This window comes from Hydra vulgaris, chromosome 09 (assembly GCF_038396675.1).
Source record: "Hydra vulgaris chromosome 09, alternate assembly HydraT2T_AEP".
Taxonomy (NCBI): Eukaryota; Metazoa; Cnidaria; class Hydrozoa; order Anthoathecata; family Hydridae; genus Hydra; species Hydra vulgaris.
Window position 1 is genome coordinate 2459612 of NC_088928.1, and position 17889 is coordinate 2477500.

At 27.8% G+C, this 17889-nt stretch overlaps 1 protein-coding gene across 1 annotated transcript in view; it reads right to left on the bottom strand.

Annotated features, from left to right (window-relative positions):
• Window positions 1–1274: 1274 nt before the first annotated feature.
• The window catches only part of LOC100213842 (ras-related protein Rab-8A), a 47059-nt gene continuing 30444 nt past the window's right edge, over window positions 1275–17889 (bottom strand). Inside the window, exons 4-6 of the mRNA XM_065804488.1 lie at window positions 14771–14848; window positions 11826–12032; window positions 1275–2018 (exon numbers count right to left, since the gene is read on the bottom strand). Of these exons, the coding sequence (XP_065660560.1) occupies window positions 1926–2018; window positions 11826–12032; window positions 14771–14848 (378 nt within the window). The 3' untranslated portion in view covers window positions 1275–1925. The remainder of the gene's footprint in view (window positions 2019–11825; window positions 12033–14770; window positions 14849–17889) is intronic.

The following is a 17889-nucleotide window of genomic DNA, read 5'->3' on the forward strand; positions in this document are numbered from 1 at the left end:
CAAATAATTTTTAGAAAATATAAACAGTAAATACAAAATTTTAACTAAGGATAAAAATCAATAAGTATACAATTTGATCAACAAAGCATAAATATTACATAAATATATAATATATATATAAAAGTATAAAAAGCGCCTCTTAGATTTTGACTCAGACAAACGTCCAGATTGTCCGACTCTAGAGCGGGCCTATTAGAAATAACTTCCTATAGTAACAAACTTCGGATGTTATACTTTCCTCTGTCATCACGACCATTTCGCCTTACGAAGTGTAGTGTTCAGGTGCCTTAGTCCTGAGGCACTCCTTAACAACATTGGCGTCTTGTTTGTTTTATCATCCGGCAGCACAACATACAGTTTTTAGCCATTTTCTGCATTGCCATTAACTATTTCGAAAAGGTGAGAGATATTTTATCAGCTAAACTAATAACTTTTAAAGAAATCGATGTTAGCTAACAGATGTTGCTTTTTGAAATAAGACAACTTATAATTTTTTAAATTAACTAATAGACACACGTTGTACCCACTGGGTACACTTAAAATACGCTTATCAATTTTTATGAAAATTTGATGGTTATAAATATACCATTGCTTATATATCTGTCCAAACAATAACATTTCATTTTTGATACTTGAACCCGACTTTTTTATTTAAAAAAAGTAGTATAAAAAACGAACAAGACTTACGAAGCAAAATAAAAAAGTGAATTATTTACTAGTGACTTAGTTTTCAGTATTATTATACATGACTTATTTGTGAAAAATGATAACACTTTATAAGTCCGGAAATCGAAAATGCATCATATCGATAGTTTTTGTATTTTTGCATCGTTACTAAATATTTGCGTTTAATGTAAAAAAAGTATAATAAACGAAGTCAATAGTGAACAATGTTTTCTTGTGTTATTGGTAATTCTTATTAAGAAAAAGTTTGTAAGTCAGTGAATCGAAAATGTATTGTTGCATCCCTAATCGCCGTGGAGAAACTGGCATTCATCATCCTTCACAGACCAATGAAACATTCAATAACCGTTATATTAACAAAAGCAAGAAATTTGTACCAAAATAATGATTTTAATGATCAAAATGTAGCCAAAATGACTTTCTTTTTTATATATTGAAACTCAAATAAAAATATATTGAATGCAAATATGATCAGTAAACTGGCATATTTGCCTTCGATATATTTTTTGTAGGCATTTTTTTGCACAAGGCTTTTTATACAAAATTCACATTTTAAAGTTTTTAAAAATTTTAAGTGATATTCGAAACTATTCAGAGCTACAAAAAAATTTTCTTTATCTATTTAAAGAATATATAGAGAGAACAACAAAATAATTTACCCAGATATTCAAAACTACAAAAAAACAACCTAAATTTACCTCGAAAACAATCTTTATACTAACAAAAAAATCTTTTTTTAAAATAACAAAAAAAATTTAAACTTAGTTTAGAAAAGTCTAAAAAGCAGACAAAAAAATTTTATACAACGGATCAAGCAACTTATTGAAATTTAAAATAACAAACTAAATGATTAGCTTAGTGACTTACTTATAAAAACAATAGTTTAGCTTCTTACTTATACACATTTTTACAATAACATAAGGTACATAAATTATCATTTAAAGAAAATATATACTTTCCACAAAATTTTTAAAGATAAAGAAAACGCATTGTAGATTTCGCTAAAAAATATTTTTATTTTGCTATTCATTGAAGATTATATGCAAAATGACGTGTAGTGTTTCTTATGATTGGATAAAGAAAATAATTTATTAAAAATAATTCATCTTTCAAGCCATTCACTTGTCAAAAATATTTACTTAAAATATGAAAAGTGACGGAAATAAAGTTTTTAGTGATGTTAATACTGATTGAGCATACGCTCACATGGAGAATAATGAATGATATTGCGCAATAAAATTCTAAAAGATTGTGCATTTCCACGATCCTTTTTTAGGTTGATTCTCCGTTGTAACTTTAATCTTTCCATCATTAGAATTTGAGTTAGGACTTTCCTGCAAAGAAAAACAATATTAAAAAATAAATCTAAATGTGTATATACAATAAATAAAATATATATATACACACAACTATAATTCTTAGTAATTCAAAAAGTATTTATTGTAAGTTTTGAAAAGTTCAAAACTATTTACAATAAACCTGTCTACTAGTTTACATAAACACCAACCAGCCGAAAAACTCTACAAGTAAAAAAATAGCAACTAGTCAAAAAAAAACCTTATCAAGAAAGCAACTTATCAATAAACTTAGTGAACACTAAAAAACTTTGGCAATAATAGTAAAAATGATAAGTAGTCTAAAAATAAATCTGATAGAAAAATAAGAGTTCAAAATAATGACCCGAGACCTCGAGAAAAGTAAATCTAGATGATAGAAAAATAAGTGTTCAAAATAATGACCCGAGACCTCGAGAAAAGTAAATCTAGGTGATCTCTTTTCTGCAATTGATACTGGAAGCCAATGAAAAACAACAGAGTATTGCACTCAGGCTGCTAAGAATACAATCAGAATTACAAAAAAAAAAAAAATTATTCAATAAAGATGTAAGTGATATATAGCTGTTTTATTTAAAGTGTGTGTATATATATGAAGAGTACACGGGAAAAAAAGACAGTCACATTTAAAAAGTTTTGAGAAAGTATATATTAATCATTTATAACGTATAAGTTTTAACATAAAGCATAGAAGTAAATTAGAAAAAATTATTTGTTGATTAATTTATCTGAAGTTTGCATTTTTAAAAAAATATTTGTAACTTTTTTTTCCTGACTATACAAAGACTTATACAAAGACTTTTATAAATGATTAATATATATATGTATATATATATATGTATATATATATATATATATATATATATATATATATATATATATATATATATATATATATATATATATATACACATACATACAATGCTCGACATGGAGAAAAAAAGTAACGGGATGGTTTTGGAAAATTAAAAATACCATCCCACCTAATCTTTATTATATATAGAGATTTATAAAAAGGTGGTGTGATGGTTTATACTTTATAAAAAGGTGACGGGGTAGCATATTGCCACATCCCGCCCCACTTTGAGCACTGTATATATATATACATATATACATATATACATATATACATATATATATATATATATATATATATATACATACATACATACATATATACATACATATATATATATATATGTATATATATATATATGTATATATATATATATAAATATATATATATATATATATATATATATATATATATATATATATATATATATATATATATATATATATATATATATATATATATATATATATATATATATAGTATTGGACAAAACATTTGCAACCAACATCGAACAATGCTAAAAAGTGTTCCTAATTTTACATGTCTTAAAAACGAAACGAACTATACTAACACAGCAAACAGTTTAGGAGTCTGGAGTCAAAGCATGCCATGACATAAGCAATCAGCTGACAGGTGACAGCACACAGGCAGAATTTTGTTGACAAGTACCATTTTGCAGCGGAAAAAACAAGTGCAACTTTTTGGTTTGTTTCATTTTCTTAAGTCTGGTCTGTGTCAACGTCACGGAAGTTTTTTAATAATTAAAGGAAGTATCCAGAAGTTTCCAGAAGCATGCAGAAGCTTCCAGAAGTTTCCAGAAGAAGCATCTGGAAGCATCCAGTAGCATCCAGAAATATGCAGAAACATTCAGAAGCATCCAGACGCATCCAGAAGCTTCAAGAAGCATTGAAAAGAAGCATCTAGAATCTTCCAGAACAGGTTCACACAGGTTTATTTTACTATATAAGAGACATGTACATCGACATGTAATTCAGTCAGTATATGGAAGTCTTGGATTGGAACTAAGAAAGAAAATTATTGGCGATTACGTAAGTGGAATGTCACAAAAATGTATTTGTGATAAATATTGCGTGAAAAAATGGACCGTATCAAGACTATGTTCCAAATATTGTTCTACGGGGAAGTTGGCAGCAGATAACAAAGGTGGAAGACTGTGTTCCACCACTTCTAGAGAGGATTCTATGATCGTCAGATCCATCAAGAAGGATCCCTGGATATCATCAGTCGAGATACAAAAGCAATTAGAGCTGCCTGTATCGGACGGAACAATCAGATGACGTGCTGTTGAAGCCAGATTGTTTTCTCGACACCCTGCAAACCCACTAAAACGCCCACTAAAAAATCAGAAGAAAAGACTCCTGTTTGCTACATCTCATACTGACTGGAATGTGCAGAAATGGCGAACTGTCCTGTTCAGTGATGATTCGAAGTTCAACATCGTTGGGAGCGATGGCATTTGCCGTGTATGTCGACTGGCCGGAAAATGCCTCAATTTACGTTACTGCCGTAAGACCGTGAAGCATGGTGGAGGCAATGTAATGGTCTGAAGGTGTTTTTCTGCTAACGGTCTAGGTCCAATACATCAAAACGATGGAATAATGGACCGTTTCATGTATAAAAATATCCTGAAAGATGTTATGTTACCTCATGCTAAATGGAATATGCCAATAAAATGGGTTTTTCAGCAAGACAACGATTCGAAACACACAGCAAAAGTAGTGAAGCAGTGGTTTCAAGACAACCACCTATCGGTGATGGATTGGCCACCTCAATCTCAACCCTATCGAGAACCTGTGGGAGATCGTCAATTGCAGAATAATTCGTGAAGGTGTTTGTAATAAGGATCAACTGTTTGAACAAATCCAAAAGGCCTGGGCAGCGATTCCACAAAGTTTCATTGATCACCTGATCGAATCTATGCCTTGAAGATGCAAGGCTGTGATCGACAACAAAGGATTCGCCACGAAATATTGATAGCAAAATACAGCTTGGTCAAAATTTTGTCGAGTTGCACTTGTTTTGTCCAGAAGGAAATCAACTTTTTTTAATACTTTTGATTAATTTATTAATTTTCGTGTTCAAATAATGAACTTTGTGATGAATAAAACTTGAAGAACTTTGTCTCTAAACAGTTACATAGTTATTTCTCTAAATTGAAAAAATGCAGCACTTTTATATAAAGAAACTAAATTAGCATTATTTGGTATATATATATATATATATTACTGTGTATATATATATATATATATATATATATATATATATATATATATATATATATATATATATATATATATATATATATCATATCAACCCTCGGAATTAGGAAAAATGAGTTCGGCAATAATTTGTCGACCTTAATCTTTTAGAGATTGGCAAAAAAAATTTGAAACGAGGTCGGCAAAAATTGCTGGCAGTTAGGTCGGCATTGCTGAATGCCGACCTAACTGTGAGTAAAAATAAATAGAAAATGGAGCTCAATGACTGCAAACGTGGAACGACTTGTCGAAGTTTTAAATCTTTGGTTTCAAGATTAGATTGTCTGGAGAAAAAAATCGTTGAACCTATGATAAAATAGTGTGTATTATCGACTGTAAATCATAGTGGATGTAGTGTTAAGGTGTGGAGCTGTTTTGGTTGGAATGCCACAGGTGACTTTGTAGAAATAGAGAGAGATGACAAAAATAGTTAACTTTAAAAATTATGCTACACTTTTGGAAAGATGGCTTAATGGGAAGCCATTTATTTTTTCAGAAGAAAATGACTTAAAACTTAAATCTAAGACTTAAATCTAAAACATATTTTTCAAAAAATTGTTTAAGTTATTTGACTGAGTTCGAGAATGATCAATTATTGAATAGAATGATTTAGCCTCCTAAGTAACAAAACCTCTCAATTATCGGATTTTTATGGGAGGAATTAAAAGTTAATGCCTAATGATGCATTAGATGTAGAAAAAACTTATTATTTAGAGGCATAAAATTGACTTCAACAAATTAGATAAGTCGTTAAGTAGAATGCCAAGAGTATGTATGGAGGTTATTAACACTAAGGGTGATTAAAAGACAAGTAAATTGTAAACTAATCTAATGGGACTTTATATTAATTGCTTTCAGTTTCTCTCCCAATAGTAAAACTTAGATATTTTATATTGAAAAGTACGATCATTGGAATAATTATGGATGGTAGTGTATATATACACACACACACACTTATAAAATAATAAAGCAAATGTCTTAGTCAACTACCCCCTACATTATTTTAGTAAGTGAAACATGGTTTACAAGCCAATCAGTCCCACATCTGGACGGTTAAATGTGTTTCGTAAAGATAGAGAGGAGTTGCAATTTATGTTAGCAAAGGCCTACCATCTGTTGAAATTGATTATAAAGAATTAACAGACACAAACTGCAAGCAAATTTGGCGTTTGTTAAACATAAATAATGAAAACATTTTAATAGGGTGTTTATATCGACCATCGTCTACCTCAAGATATACAAAGGATCTGTCAACCGATACTGCAATTACAAGAAGCATTAGCAAGGCAAAGCTACTTGTTGACACTAAAAAATTCAGCTCAACACTCATCTGCGGTGACTTTAACTTACTCATCTGTGGTGACTTTAACTTTCCAAATGTGAAATGATTTAATGATGGTATTGAATGAATAACTGGCCCTGAAAATAACCCATCTGAAAAATTCATTGATATGGTCAACGCCAGTTCCCTCACTCAACTTGTTGACTTACCCACATTCATACAAGCAAATGGACAATGTAAGACCACTCTTGACTATGTGATATGTGACGATGTTAATCAAATAAAAAATCTACAATCGGACTTGCCACTTGGAACAACTAAACAAGCTCATTTAGTAATCAACTGATATTTTCTAGTTGTCCAAACACCTGGCCACACCTTTTTAAGCAAGAAATTTAATTACTACAAAAGCGACTACAAATCAATAAAAAAAGAGCTAGAAAAATCAACTGGGAAAACTTCCTTGATAACTCAACTGCAAATGAAAGCTTTAATAAATTACTTAACTTATACTATGATTTATGTGAAAAATTCATTCAAAAAAAAAAAGAATAAATTTAACAACTAAAGGACTGCCATGGGTGAGCAATAAAATCAAAAAATTAACTCAACTTAAGACAACGCTGTGGAAACAAAACATAGTCTCAAAATGGAAAAGAACGAAAGTGATGCACATTGGGCAAGCAAACAAATCAGCGACATACACTATGCTAGATTCACTATCAGACACAAAAAGAGTCTAACAACAACAATGATAGAAATAGAACTTGGAGTCACAATAAGTCAAGATCTCAAGCCAGAAAAACAAGTCAATAAAGCCGCATTGATCGCAAATATACCTCTTGGACTGTTAAAAAATACATTTATATTGCGAGAGCCAGCATTATAGAAAAAACTCTATACAACATATGTCAGACCACATTCGCAGTATGCACTTGGTAACAATCGACAAAAAAGGACAAAAAACACTTGAAAAAGTTCAGGAACAAGCCACTAAGATTGGACATGCAATGAGGCAACATAGCTATGAAGAAAGGCTAATCAAACTCAACCTAACTAGTCTAACTTTGCGTCGACTAAGGCGTGACTTCATTCAACAATTTAAAATATTAAAAGGAATCGAAAAAGTGAAATGGTGTGTACCAACAACCACAAGAGAGCCAAGAGCTGGTCGTAGAGGACAACTCAGCAAAGAATTATTCTGCAACAGCGCACTGAGAAGCAATTTCTTCACTAACAGAATTGTGAAGAAACTCTCTCTCTCTCTCTCTCTCTCTCTCTCTCTATATATATATATATATATATATATATATATATATATATAATATATATATATATATATATATATATATATATATATATATATATATATATATATATATAAAAGATGTGGTGGCTCTGCTCATTTTCTACATTTGGTTAAAAAGGATGTCTCTCTGAAGTCAATAATAAAACATAATAGAGCAATTCATAAATATTTTTGTAATCATTACCAACCACACATATGTACTAAATTCTAGATTGTTATTAACTTATTGACCATATCCTGCGATACCATGCTATGAAATAAAACAGCTGTGTTAATGATATGGGTCTAATTAATAATTATGGCTAAAGAGATCCTAACTCTTTTTCAACGAAATAATTTTTAATTTTCAACAAAAATTTTCTTTGTTAAATTTTCTTAAACAACTATATTATAGGAATGGTTATTGAAAAAAGGAGGAATGACATCACAGTTACCAAATTATACTCAATGAAAATCTCAATTATATTGTATAGAGACACACATATCTAATCATTCCCTGAACATCCAAGTTAGAGGTGAGCATATGGACTCTATTGATCCTTTGATAGGAAGCCTAATTGTCAATCCATCAATACCATAAGAAGCAATAAATTTGCATGCACAACTGAAAATTGTTGGTGTTGATGCCTAATTGACAAATTGACAATACTAAGAGAAGAAAATAATTTACATTCACAATTGAAAATTGTTGGTGATGCATTAGATAAGGCTAATAACTTTAGTAACTGGATGTATTAAATTTGATTATATTAAATATATATTTCAGGCATTTCATGGCATCATCAACTTTATTTACATAGTAAACTAAATTATTGTGTTTGCTGTAGTTGCAGGCAGATCATACAACTTTATCTAAAGCAGTTAAGATTTGGCAAAACATGATGAAAAAATGGCTCTGTACAAAGATGATATTTTAAAAAGGTTTAAGAAAGCCTTTTGTGTCATTTTCTGGCCAATTTACCAGATCTAATTATGAAGGTAACCTTTTATAAAATTCTAAAAAAAGTAAAAAAAGTGATCAAATTTAAATTACCAACTGTGTGGAAACATGTTTAAATTAAAAATTAGTGTAATCAAAATTTTTATTTGTTTTAGCAAACTAGTAATAGGTCAAAGTAAGAGCGTCAAAAACCACTTAAAAATACCTATAAATACCAGTACAAAACAAAATACCTGATTGTTTGTATTAAGAAATTTTTCTTTATTCATTCTCCCTAACCCTAACCTTGGCATATTATTTCCACAAGCTGGATTACCACAACAACTGCATTTATTTTTATTACAAAAATTTGTAATGTTTGCATTATAAATTTTTATAGTTTTCGCAAAATAAAAAATGTTAATAAATTTATATTTAGTTTTTTTTGAATCGATTTTATTTGTATAATTTTAAATTTAATCTAAAATTAAAATATTATTTTTAGTTTTTAGATTTTATTAGAGCAATTTGCTTTTAACAAATTTCTGGATAATTTTAAATTTTTATATTAGATTAATTTTTACTACTTTTATTAATATTATTTTTTATTAGTTTAGTTTTAAAATAAAACAAGTAAAAAAAATAAAACAAGTAAGATTTGTCAGGGTTATTCCTTGATTTCCCCCTGTTGTCAAGTACTTTTTTCCTGAGTTCTGGAAAGCTCTAATTTCCTAATATCTTTGTTTTACAGCATTAGCTTTAAAAATAGAGTCTTGGTTCTTCTCGGCTTCCTCAACAAATTTTATAAATGAAAACATTTCACTAATTTTCTTCAGTTGATCTTGTCTTATTTGTTGCTAACAACTTTCTTTGCCAATTGATTTGCTTCTTTATTATTGTCTGTGGTTGAAAACAGGTGATTGATTGAACATAGGTAACTTCTATATCTTTTATGGGCAGATTTTACATTGGTGATCATTTTGTTAATAATTTCGAAATTATGTGGCTGAAGATTACTTGATAGCATATGATCTTTGACTAAAAGTCTTGCAGTTATTGATTTTTCATATAAATTTAGTTCCAGTAATTCCTAACCAATCTTCATGAATATGTTGTAACCAACCTTTTTAAAATTAGGTCTTTTCTGAAGTCATGTCTTATATTATTACATTTAATTAAACATTTATCTAAATATATATATATATATATATATATATATATATATATATATATATATATATATATATATATATATATATATATATATATATATATTATAACAAGAAGACAGGAGAGAGTTTCCATCTTCTTGTTTTAAAATAAGGATGAAGTGCAACAAAATAGACAAATAAAAGTCTTTAGAGAATTCAGAGACAGATACAGTAAAAGGATGAGACTTTGCTGAATGACAAGTCAAGCGAGAACAAGTTTTAGTAGTTGGAACAAGAGATGATAGCTCTTTTAAGCAGCAACCATGATAGTATTTGTAGAAAATAGAAAGAGATGCAACTTTACATTAATGGGAGAGAGGCTCAAGCTTGGCATTTAGAGTGGGTTCAACTACAGCTACAATGAGTTTTTAGACCTTGTCTAGAAGAGAAAGAGCATCATTAAAAGAACCAGCCTAAATATGACAACAGTATTACATACATGGAAGAATAAGAGATTTGTAGAGGTAGAAAATGGAATTAGGAGTAAGAAAATGGCAAGCACAATAAAGAGAAGCAACCTTAGCAAATGCAAATTTAGAAATCAATTGTATATATGGTTTCCCTGAGAGGTCAATAGTCAATTAAAATCTAAGAAGATGTAAAGAAGACGATACAGTGACCTTTCAGCGAGAGGGTTACTATTCATTAATACAGAAACTTGCACAGTATTGCAATAGTTTGCAGCAAATAACTGAGTTTTGTTGGGGTTAAAACTTACAAGCCACTGCAAGCCCCAATATGTTACAGAAGTGAGATCAGACTTAAGATTGGCTGCCTGTTATAAGGGATCAAAAAGAGAAAACTTTTAGTCAAGACAGGAGAATAAAGTTGAGTCGTCAGCAAATAAGGTCACTTTGTATGTAAGGTTTTCAATAAGATCATTAATGTATATAAGAAACAAAAAAAGAGCAATGGTAGAATCTTGGGGTACCTCAGAAGTTACTGGAAATAAAGCAGTTAGCAAGGCAGCCATAGAATGAGAAAATTGTCTGACAGTAAGTTATTTGACTCAAGCAGGATGTTAATATTTGTTGATTAAAGACTCAAAGACATTGCTAATAACAGAAAGATATTATAAAATTTATAATATATAGTTGCTATATGCTATAATAGTTATAAAACCACTGTAGTGAGCAATATTCATAAATAATAAAGACTCAAAATTTATATATTGCAAAATAACTTCAAACTTAATATTCCCTGAGTTATTCCTGATTTAAAGATTTTCAAAAAAAAATCCCTTTTCCAGGTACTCCCTGATTTTCTAAATTTTAAAAACTTTTCCTTGGTTTTCTGAGAACTGCTTGTTACTCGACGATCTTATGACATTTATACAGGTTTTATATAAGGTCAAGGTCTTCCATTTAGCATAGGAGAGTGCAGTATATAAGCTAATTAAATTAATACCTTTATGGCATTTTTCTATCGTATTTGACATTTTTTTGCTCAATTGAAATAATGTATTTATTAATATTTAGTTTAAATAAATAACTAATAATAATGGATAATCAACAATTATTAGGAATTATGTTGATTTGATCTAACTTATTGAATTTTTATTTTACTTAGATATTAGTAAAAAATAAAATAAAAACAATAATATTATCTAAAAATTCCACTTTTATATACATATTACTTATATATACATTTTACTTAAAAATTCTATATCACAGGAAAATCTAAAAAAAAACCTAAAACCTAAAAAAAAAAAAGGAAAACCTAAAATCTAACTTTAATTACATTATTTTTATTGACAATGCATTAGCCAGACCAAAAATTTTTTTAAAATTTACATACTGGAAATTTCCTTCAAAAAAACAATATGGGATTGAAAATGAAGTTTTTTGTTAAAATCTTGATAATTTGTTTTAGTTAAGGTTTATTTTAAACACTAACACAACTTAGCTGGGCACTTGGGGCCATTAAAAATAAAAAGATAATTATAGAATACCAGTTTCCTATCCATTTTCTTTTTAATATCTCTTGCAAGAGATATGAAGGCTTCTTCAACATTTGCACTGGTTTTAGCACTAGTTTCCATGAATTTAACATTGTGATCCATAGCCAAAGCTTGGCCACGTTCTGCTGAGACTTGTCTTTTATCATTCATGTCGCATTTATTTCCCAGTATCATTTTTTCTACATCAGCTGCAGCATGCTGTAAAGAAAATTAAAAATTAATCAAATCAACAATAAAAACTGATTTATAAAATCTCATTGATACCTCAACCAATACCACCAACAACCAGCACCACATCATGTATTACCACCCATAATAATGCCTAAAATTATAATATCCCATCAATACCTCTACCCCATATAACCACCCATTAACATCCTTATTTAAAAAAAAACGTATGTCTGTTATACACAACAACAAATCATTTTTGTTATAAATATATTTTTCATATATTTTATTTTCAAACAAATTAAAATATAAATAACTCAACAAAAAAAATTTTATTAATAAAATAAACATCCTTACTAGTATTTAAAATCCAAAACTAAATAAGTTGTGGACAAGTTGTTGCAACAAAACTAAATAAGCTGTGGTTAAGTTGTTACAACAAAATATATGAATGGTCAGGAATTCCTGACCAAGGCTGACCAAGGCTGTAGAACATAAAATTTCCTCCCAGGTAGCAATAGTATATATAATATTAGTATTTCCGTAAACAAACTTTTTTTTTAGTTTATGTCTGACGCAAAATACTTTTTTAATGCTCAGTATGCAGTCATTGAATACTTGAGTCCTAAAAAGGAAGATATGGTCTCAAGAGTAGCATCATTTATTAAAGCTATTTACTATGGACTTGTCTTTCTTAAATCCAGCAAAGAAGATCATGTCTTTAACAATGATTCATTCATAATTGCTAAAACAATTAAAATAGAATAGGAAAATAAAGTTAAAAACTCACTTCAGAAACCTTAAAATAAAAATACCACACATGGTACATGTCTTCTAAGGTTGTAGTACTATCATTAGGTGATCTTCATCTGAAAGCAGATGCTAAGTTTTTAATCATTAAGAAGTTCTTAAAACTCTGATTCTTGAGTTATCAATCAATTAAACTTTTGAAAAAATTTGCTACAAAACAACCAAGTAGAGGAAATCAAAATTTTACTTATCGATATTAAGTTTTGTTTGCTTGTCAAAGTGTTAAAATGTTTATTTTGTTAATATTAATTATGGCTTCTGACAGTTAAAGCTAAATAATTTAACAAAATGTTTCAATTTAAAAAATAAATATATTAAATAATATATTTCACTAATATTATATATATATCAGGGATGCAAAGTCGAATTCCTGCTCGCCTTAAAATTGTTGGTACTCCAGGGACTACGAGATTTATTACGCTATTATTTATTGGAAACCACAACAGACCAATTCAAATGTTACCTAACTCATTTATACTAACGAAAGTGAAGAAAGTATATTCATGAGTTTGTTTTGCAAGAAACAATGTATAATGCAAGGTGACTCGTCACCTTAATGCCAATCACAAGGATACAATTATTGATAAACAATATAGTAAAAAATAAAAAAAGCAGAAGTTATTCTTCATATTAGGTTTCAAAATAATTTAGTCTAGATTGCAAAAAAGCTTGTTAAAGATGAATACTACCCTGCTATTAAGCTTAATTTAAAAATTCAAAATCAAATAGAGATAATTTCAAGTATCAAGGAAGTCGTTGCAGATTAGTCTCTAGTAAAAAATTTTTTTACTTATTCATTTGATGGAAAGTTATTACTGTGGATTCTACAAAATACTTTTAGAAACTCCAAATTCATTTTAAAACCTAAAAGCCAAAGTTGTACTTTTCTTTTAAGTTTCAAAGTATTATCTTTGTTTATCTGAGTGGTGCCTCCTTTATCAATGATATTATAACATTTAAGCATGTATCCTACTATATTACTAAAAAAACTATTCTATTATGACTTAAAGGGAATGTTTTTGGTACCTCTGTTTCATGAACAGTGCTCATCATTTTTGCTCGGTACTAAATGTGCGTGATCATTTAACTCTGTATATACAGTTTCTAGTTCAAAAAGACCTATATTAAAAAATATAAAAAAATTATATACTATTACTATGATAAAATTAACAAAACAAGTCCATTTCTTAGGTATTATTATTATATTTTGGTTTAAATTATAAGCTATTATAATATCAACTTTATTAGCTATTTTTTGTGGGTTGTTTAACTAATTATATAATTTATGTAACTTTGGGAAGGGTATAAAATAAGTGATAGCTGATGCGCGGCAAAATTGAGCGCAGTAATCAAACTTGAAACTTACAATGAGCTTACAAGGCAAGGGGTCTACTACTGCCAGGGTGTTAGCACAGTGTATACCGCAAAATTCAAATTTATAATTCACAAAATTCAATGACCTTTTTGTGTTTTTTTTTCTTACAAAGTAATAGAACAACATCAATAAAAATTCCAAATATTTTGTAAAACAATAAATATTCCCAATATCGTGAAAAAGTGGTAAAAAATATATTCCTGGCTAACACCCTAACTACACCACTACTGCATGCAAACTTGAATTTAACAAATCCTTTTAACTGAAGTAAATTTGTAGAAATATTTTCAACCTAGAAATTATTTGAGTTAAGGTTATTTTTTGAGCAAAAAAATGAATTCAATAATAAGTTGTTATTTTTTACAGAAAATGCGAAACTTTATATAGTTTACTCTCAGCAATATCATTGCTAAAATCTCTGGCTAATTGAATCAAAAAATTATTTAAAAACAAATTTGGAGTCCAGAGTCCATTAAGTCCCTATTTTTTGACGCCAGAGCCCCAGAGTCTATGAAAATCAATATGACTTTGCATCCCTGATTTATATATCATAATGGAAAGCAAAAAAAATTTTAAAAATTACCTCTTCTATATTTCTTATCCAGTTTTTTATGTTTTCAAAAGATTTATCGTTTGTTATATCATATACCAACATGATTCCCTAAAAATAAAATTATTTAAAAAAACAATTTTTAAACTATCAAAATTAATTATTATATGATCTACCACCATCTACCATCTACCACCATAATATCCTAAAAAATGTTGAAAAATATATCATCAAACTATGCAAACTAGTACCAACATTTGAGCTGAAAGGTTTGCTAGCGTATTATCTTTGCCAATATAAAATTGCTAAGGTTTTTTTTTTATTTAATAAATAAATTTAAATAAATTGCACAAAACTGCTATGGTTTTAAATTTATTAACTGGAGTCAATTTTTAGTCCTCATAAAAAAAACTGATTAGATTTTCTTACTTTCAAAAACGATTTGACCACATTTTTTAACATTTCCAAAATGCGCAAAAAAAAAGTTTCTAATTACATAAAAATAATTTTGACACGTTTATCTAACCTTTATCTTTACTAACATTTTTATATTAGCAAAACACATTTTTAAATAACTTAATGATTTTAATTAAAGTATCAATAAAAGTTGTATAAATCTTTATTTGTATTATTTAATTATTTAAGATTTTTTTATAATAAATGTAATTGAAAAAAAAAAATTTTATAAGTGACTTCAAGCGACGATTGTCTACACTCAAAATACACTCAAAAAGAAAAAAGATTTTGTTGAGAAGAAATGAAAACTTTTTTGAAAGTTGTTTAAATTAAATAACTTTAATTTTTACTTATGTTTTTTTATTATTAAAATGGATATAAATAAAATTAAAAAATCACTGCTAATGATTTTTTATTTAAAGTATTAATGAATATCATATATATTTTTTTATATTTATATAAGTATATATTTTTTGACATAAATATCTTATAAATAAATAAATCTATTATAAAAATATTATATAAAATTCTTTTAAGAAACAATTTAATTTTTTTTTGTTTTGTTTATGTGTTACTGCGAAGGATTGTTAAGAATCTTTTTTTTAACTTTTAAATATGCGTATTTATTAAACAATCGTTAAATGTATGTTGTTACTTTATTTAAAAGAGTTTTGCATAATATTATATTGTAAAAACATTAAAAAGATAAACGATCTAAAATTATTTATTCTAAACACAATTTAAATAATCTTATCGTTATAGTTAATGATTTATTTTAGTTAAGTTTTAATTTTATTCTTTTAATTTAATTAAGCTATTTTTATTTCATTTTTTGTCATTATTATTATCTTTTCTTTATGAAGACTCAATTGTTTCTTTTAGTTTTTTTTTAAAGTTTCTTTATAGTTGAGTTAAGATAATTTTTTCAGTGCACTTTTAAAATTTATACAAATTTTAAATACATCTTAATTGTTGTGGTCAATTTTTTAAAATCAAATAGTAATTGCATGGTCATAATACTGCATAAAATCGCTCGCCTACATTGACTTAGGTTTGGTTTGGGCAGACAGCCTATCAATTAATAAAACTTTTTAAGCTTTTAAACTTTATCTGCTTTTTAATCCAGGTAATACAAATACATACAATCCAGGTATTACAGGATAAAAATACTTATAATAATACCCAAAATAAAATAAAAATTGAGATAAATTGAGGTAAATTAAAGCTCATTAGTACTTTAATTGACTTCAAAAGCGTATACAAATAAACAAACTTAAAAGACACGTATTACACGTGGTCCAAAAAGTACAAGTGCTAGTTTTAAAACTAGCTTCACTGGACCTGAAGGACAAATAATCAAAAGTAATGTTCATCTGACTAGGCTACTTTGTATCAACATCGTTTTAAAACACCATTGAACCTTTTTTCATTAAAACTTCTGCCCAGAAATATAAAACTTAGTGATCGCTTTAAAGTATACTTATAATATCGCTATTTTATTATACTTTTGCTATAATATTATACTTTCAAGATTGCTAAATGACTTTGGCCCATCGCAATTTGCGATCGCATAATTGGTCCCTTCAACATATATTTACAATTTCATAGTACTTTACAATATTTTAGTGGTTTAAAATAAAATAATAAAAACTATTAACTATTTTCTTAAACATTTTGGCTTCTTCGTGACTACTCATAAACTATTTATATCGAGATTTATTTTAAGGTCCATCTAAAAAATTAATGATAATGAAAAAACTAAAAAAATCATTTTTTTATATTTTTTTTGTATAAAGTTTACTAAAAAAATTCTTTAAACTAATTTTTCCTACAGGCTTCATTAGCTTTTATTCGGCATTGCATTTATATACAGTTATAAGTGCATTAAGCACTTTTGTATAAAAAAAAAAATTAATATGTAACTATAAATAAATAATCAAAACAGTTGATTATTTATTTAAAGTTAAACTCTGCGGTGAAAACATTTATTATTGAAACCAGATGTTTATTAAACGGAAAAAACTATGCGGCCTAAAATTAGGCTCTCAACTGGAAGTTGGCAAAACAACAAATGCTTTTGGTAATATCTCATCTAATAATTTGTTTTGGAAAGTTCAACTAACTTTTAACTTATTTTCTGATGTTTATCTATGATGTGAACACAACTTGTTATGGCACTTGGGATCCCATTAATATAGTTTAGAAATTTTAACAGTAAAAAAGATTAAAGTTTTTAATTTCAAAAAATTTAAAAATCTAATAAAATAAATTTAAATTTATTAATGCTTAGTAATAAATTTATCTCTAATATATTTCTATACTTTTATAATAAAACAAAATATTTCACATAAAGAGCAATACAATTGCATTCGGATCAAATATTATGTACCAAGGAATGTATTTAGACTGCCACTAATTCCTTCAAAAAACTTCAACTTTAAAGAAACCAAAACTTTATTTGTTCAAGCACTTAAATGTTCAAAGCTGGTGTTTTGCCATGATTTACCAAATCCAGGTTGCTTACTCTTTGGTAAAGACTTCTAGTAGTCAACAACTAAGATTATTTTTAACCAAACCTCTATTGCTTTCTTGGCAACACTTTGATTTTCAGCCCATCGAATACCACAAAACATGTAAGGAAAATCTGAACTTGTTGCCTCAGCTATTCTTTCATAATCACTTGCTCTTGACGGACT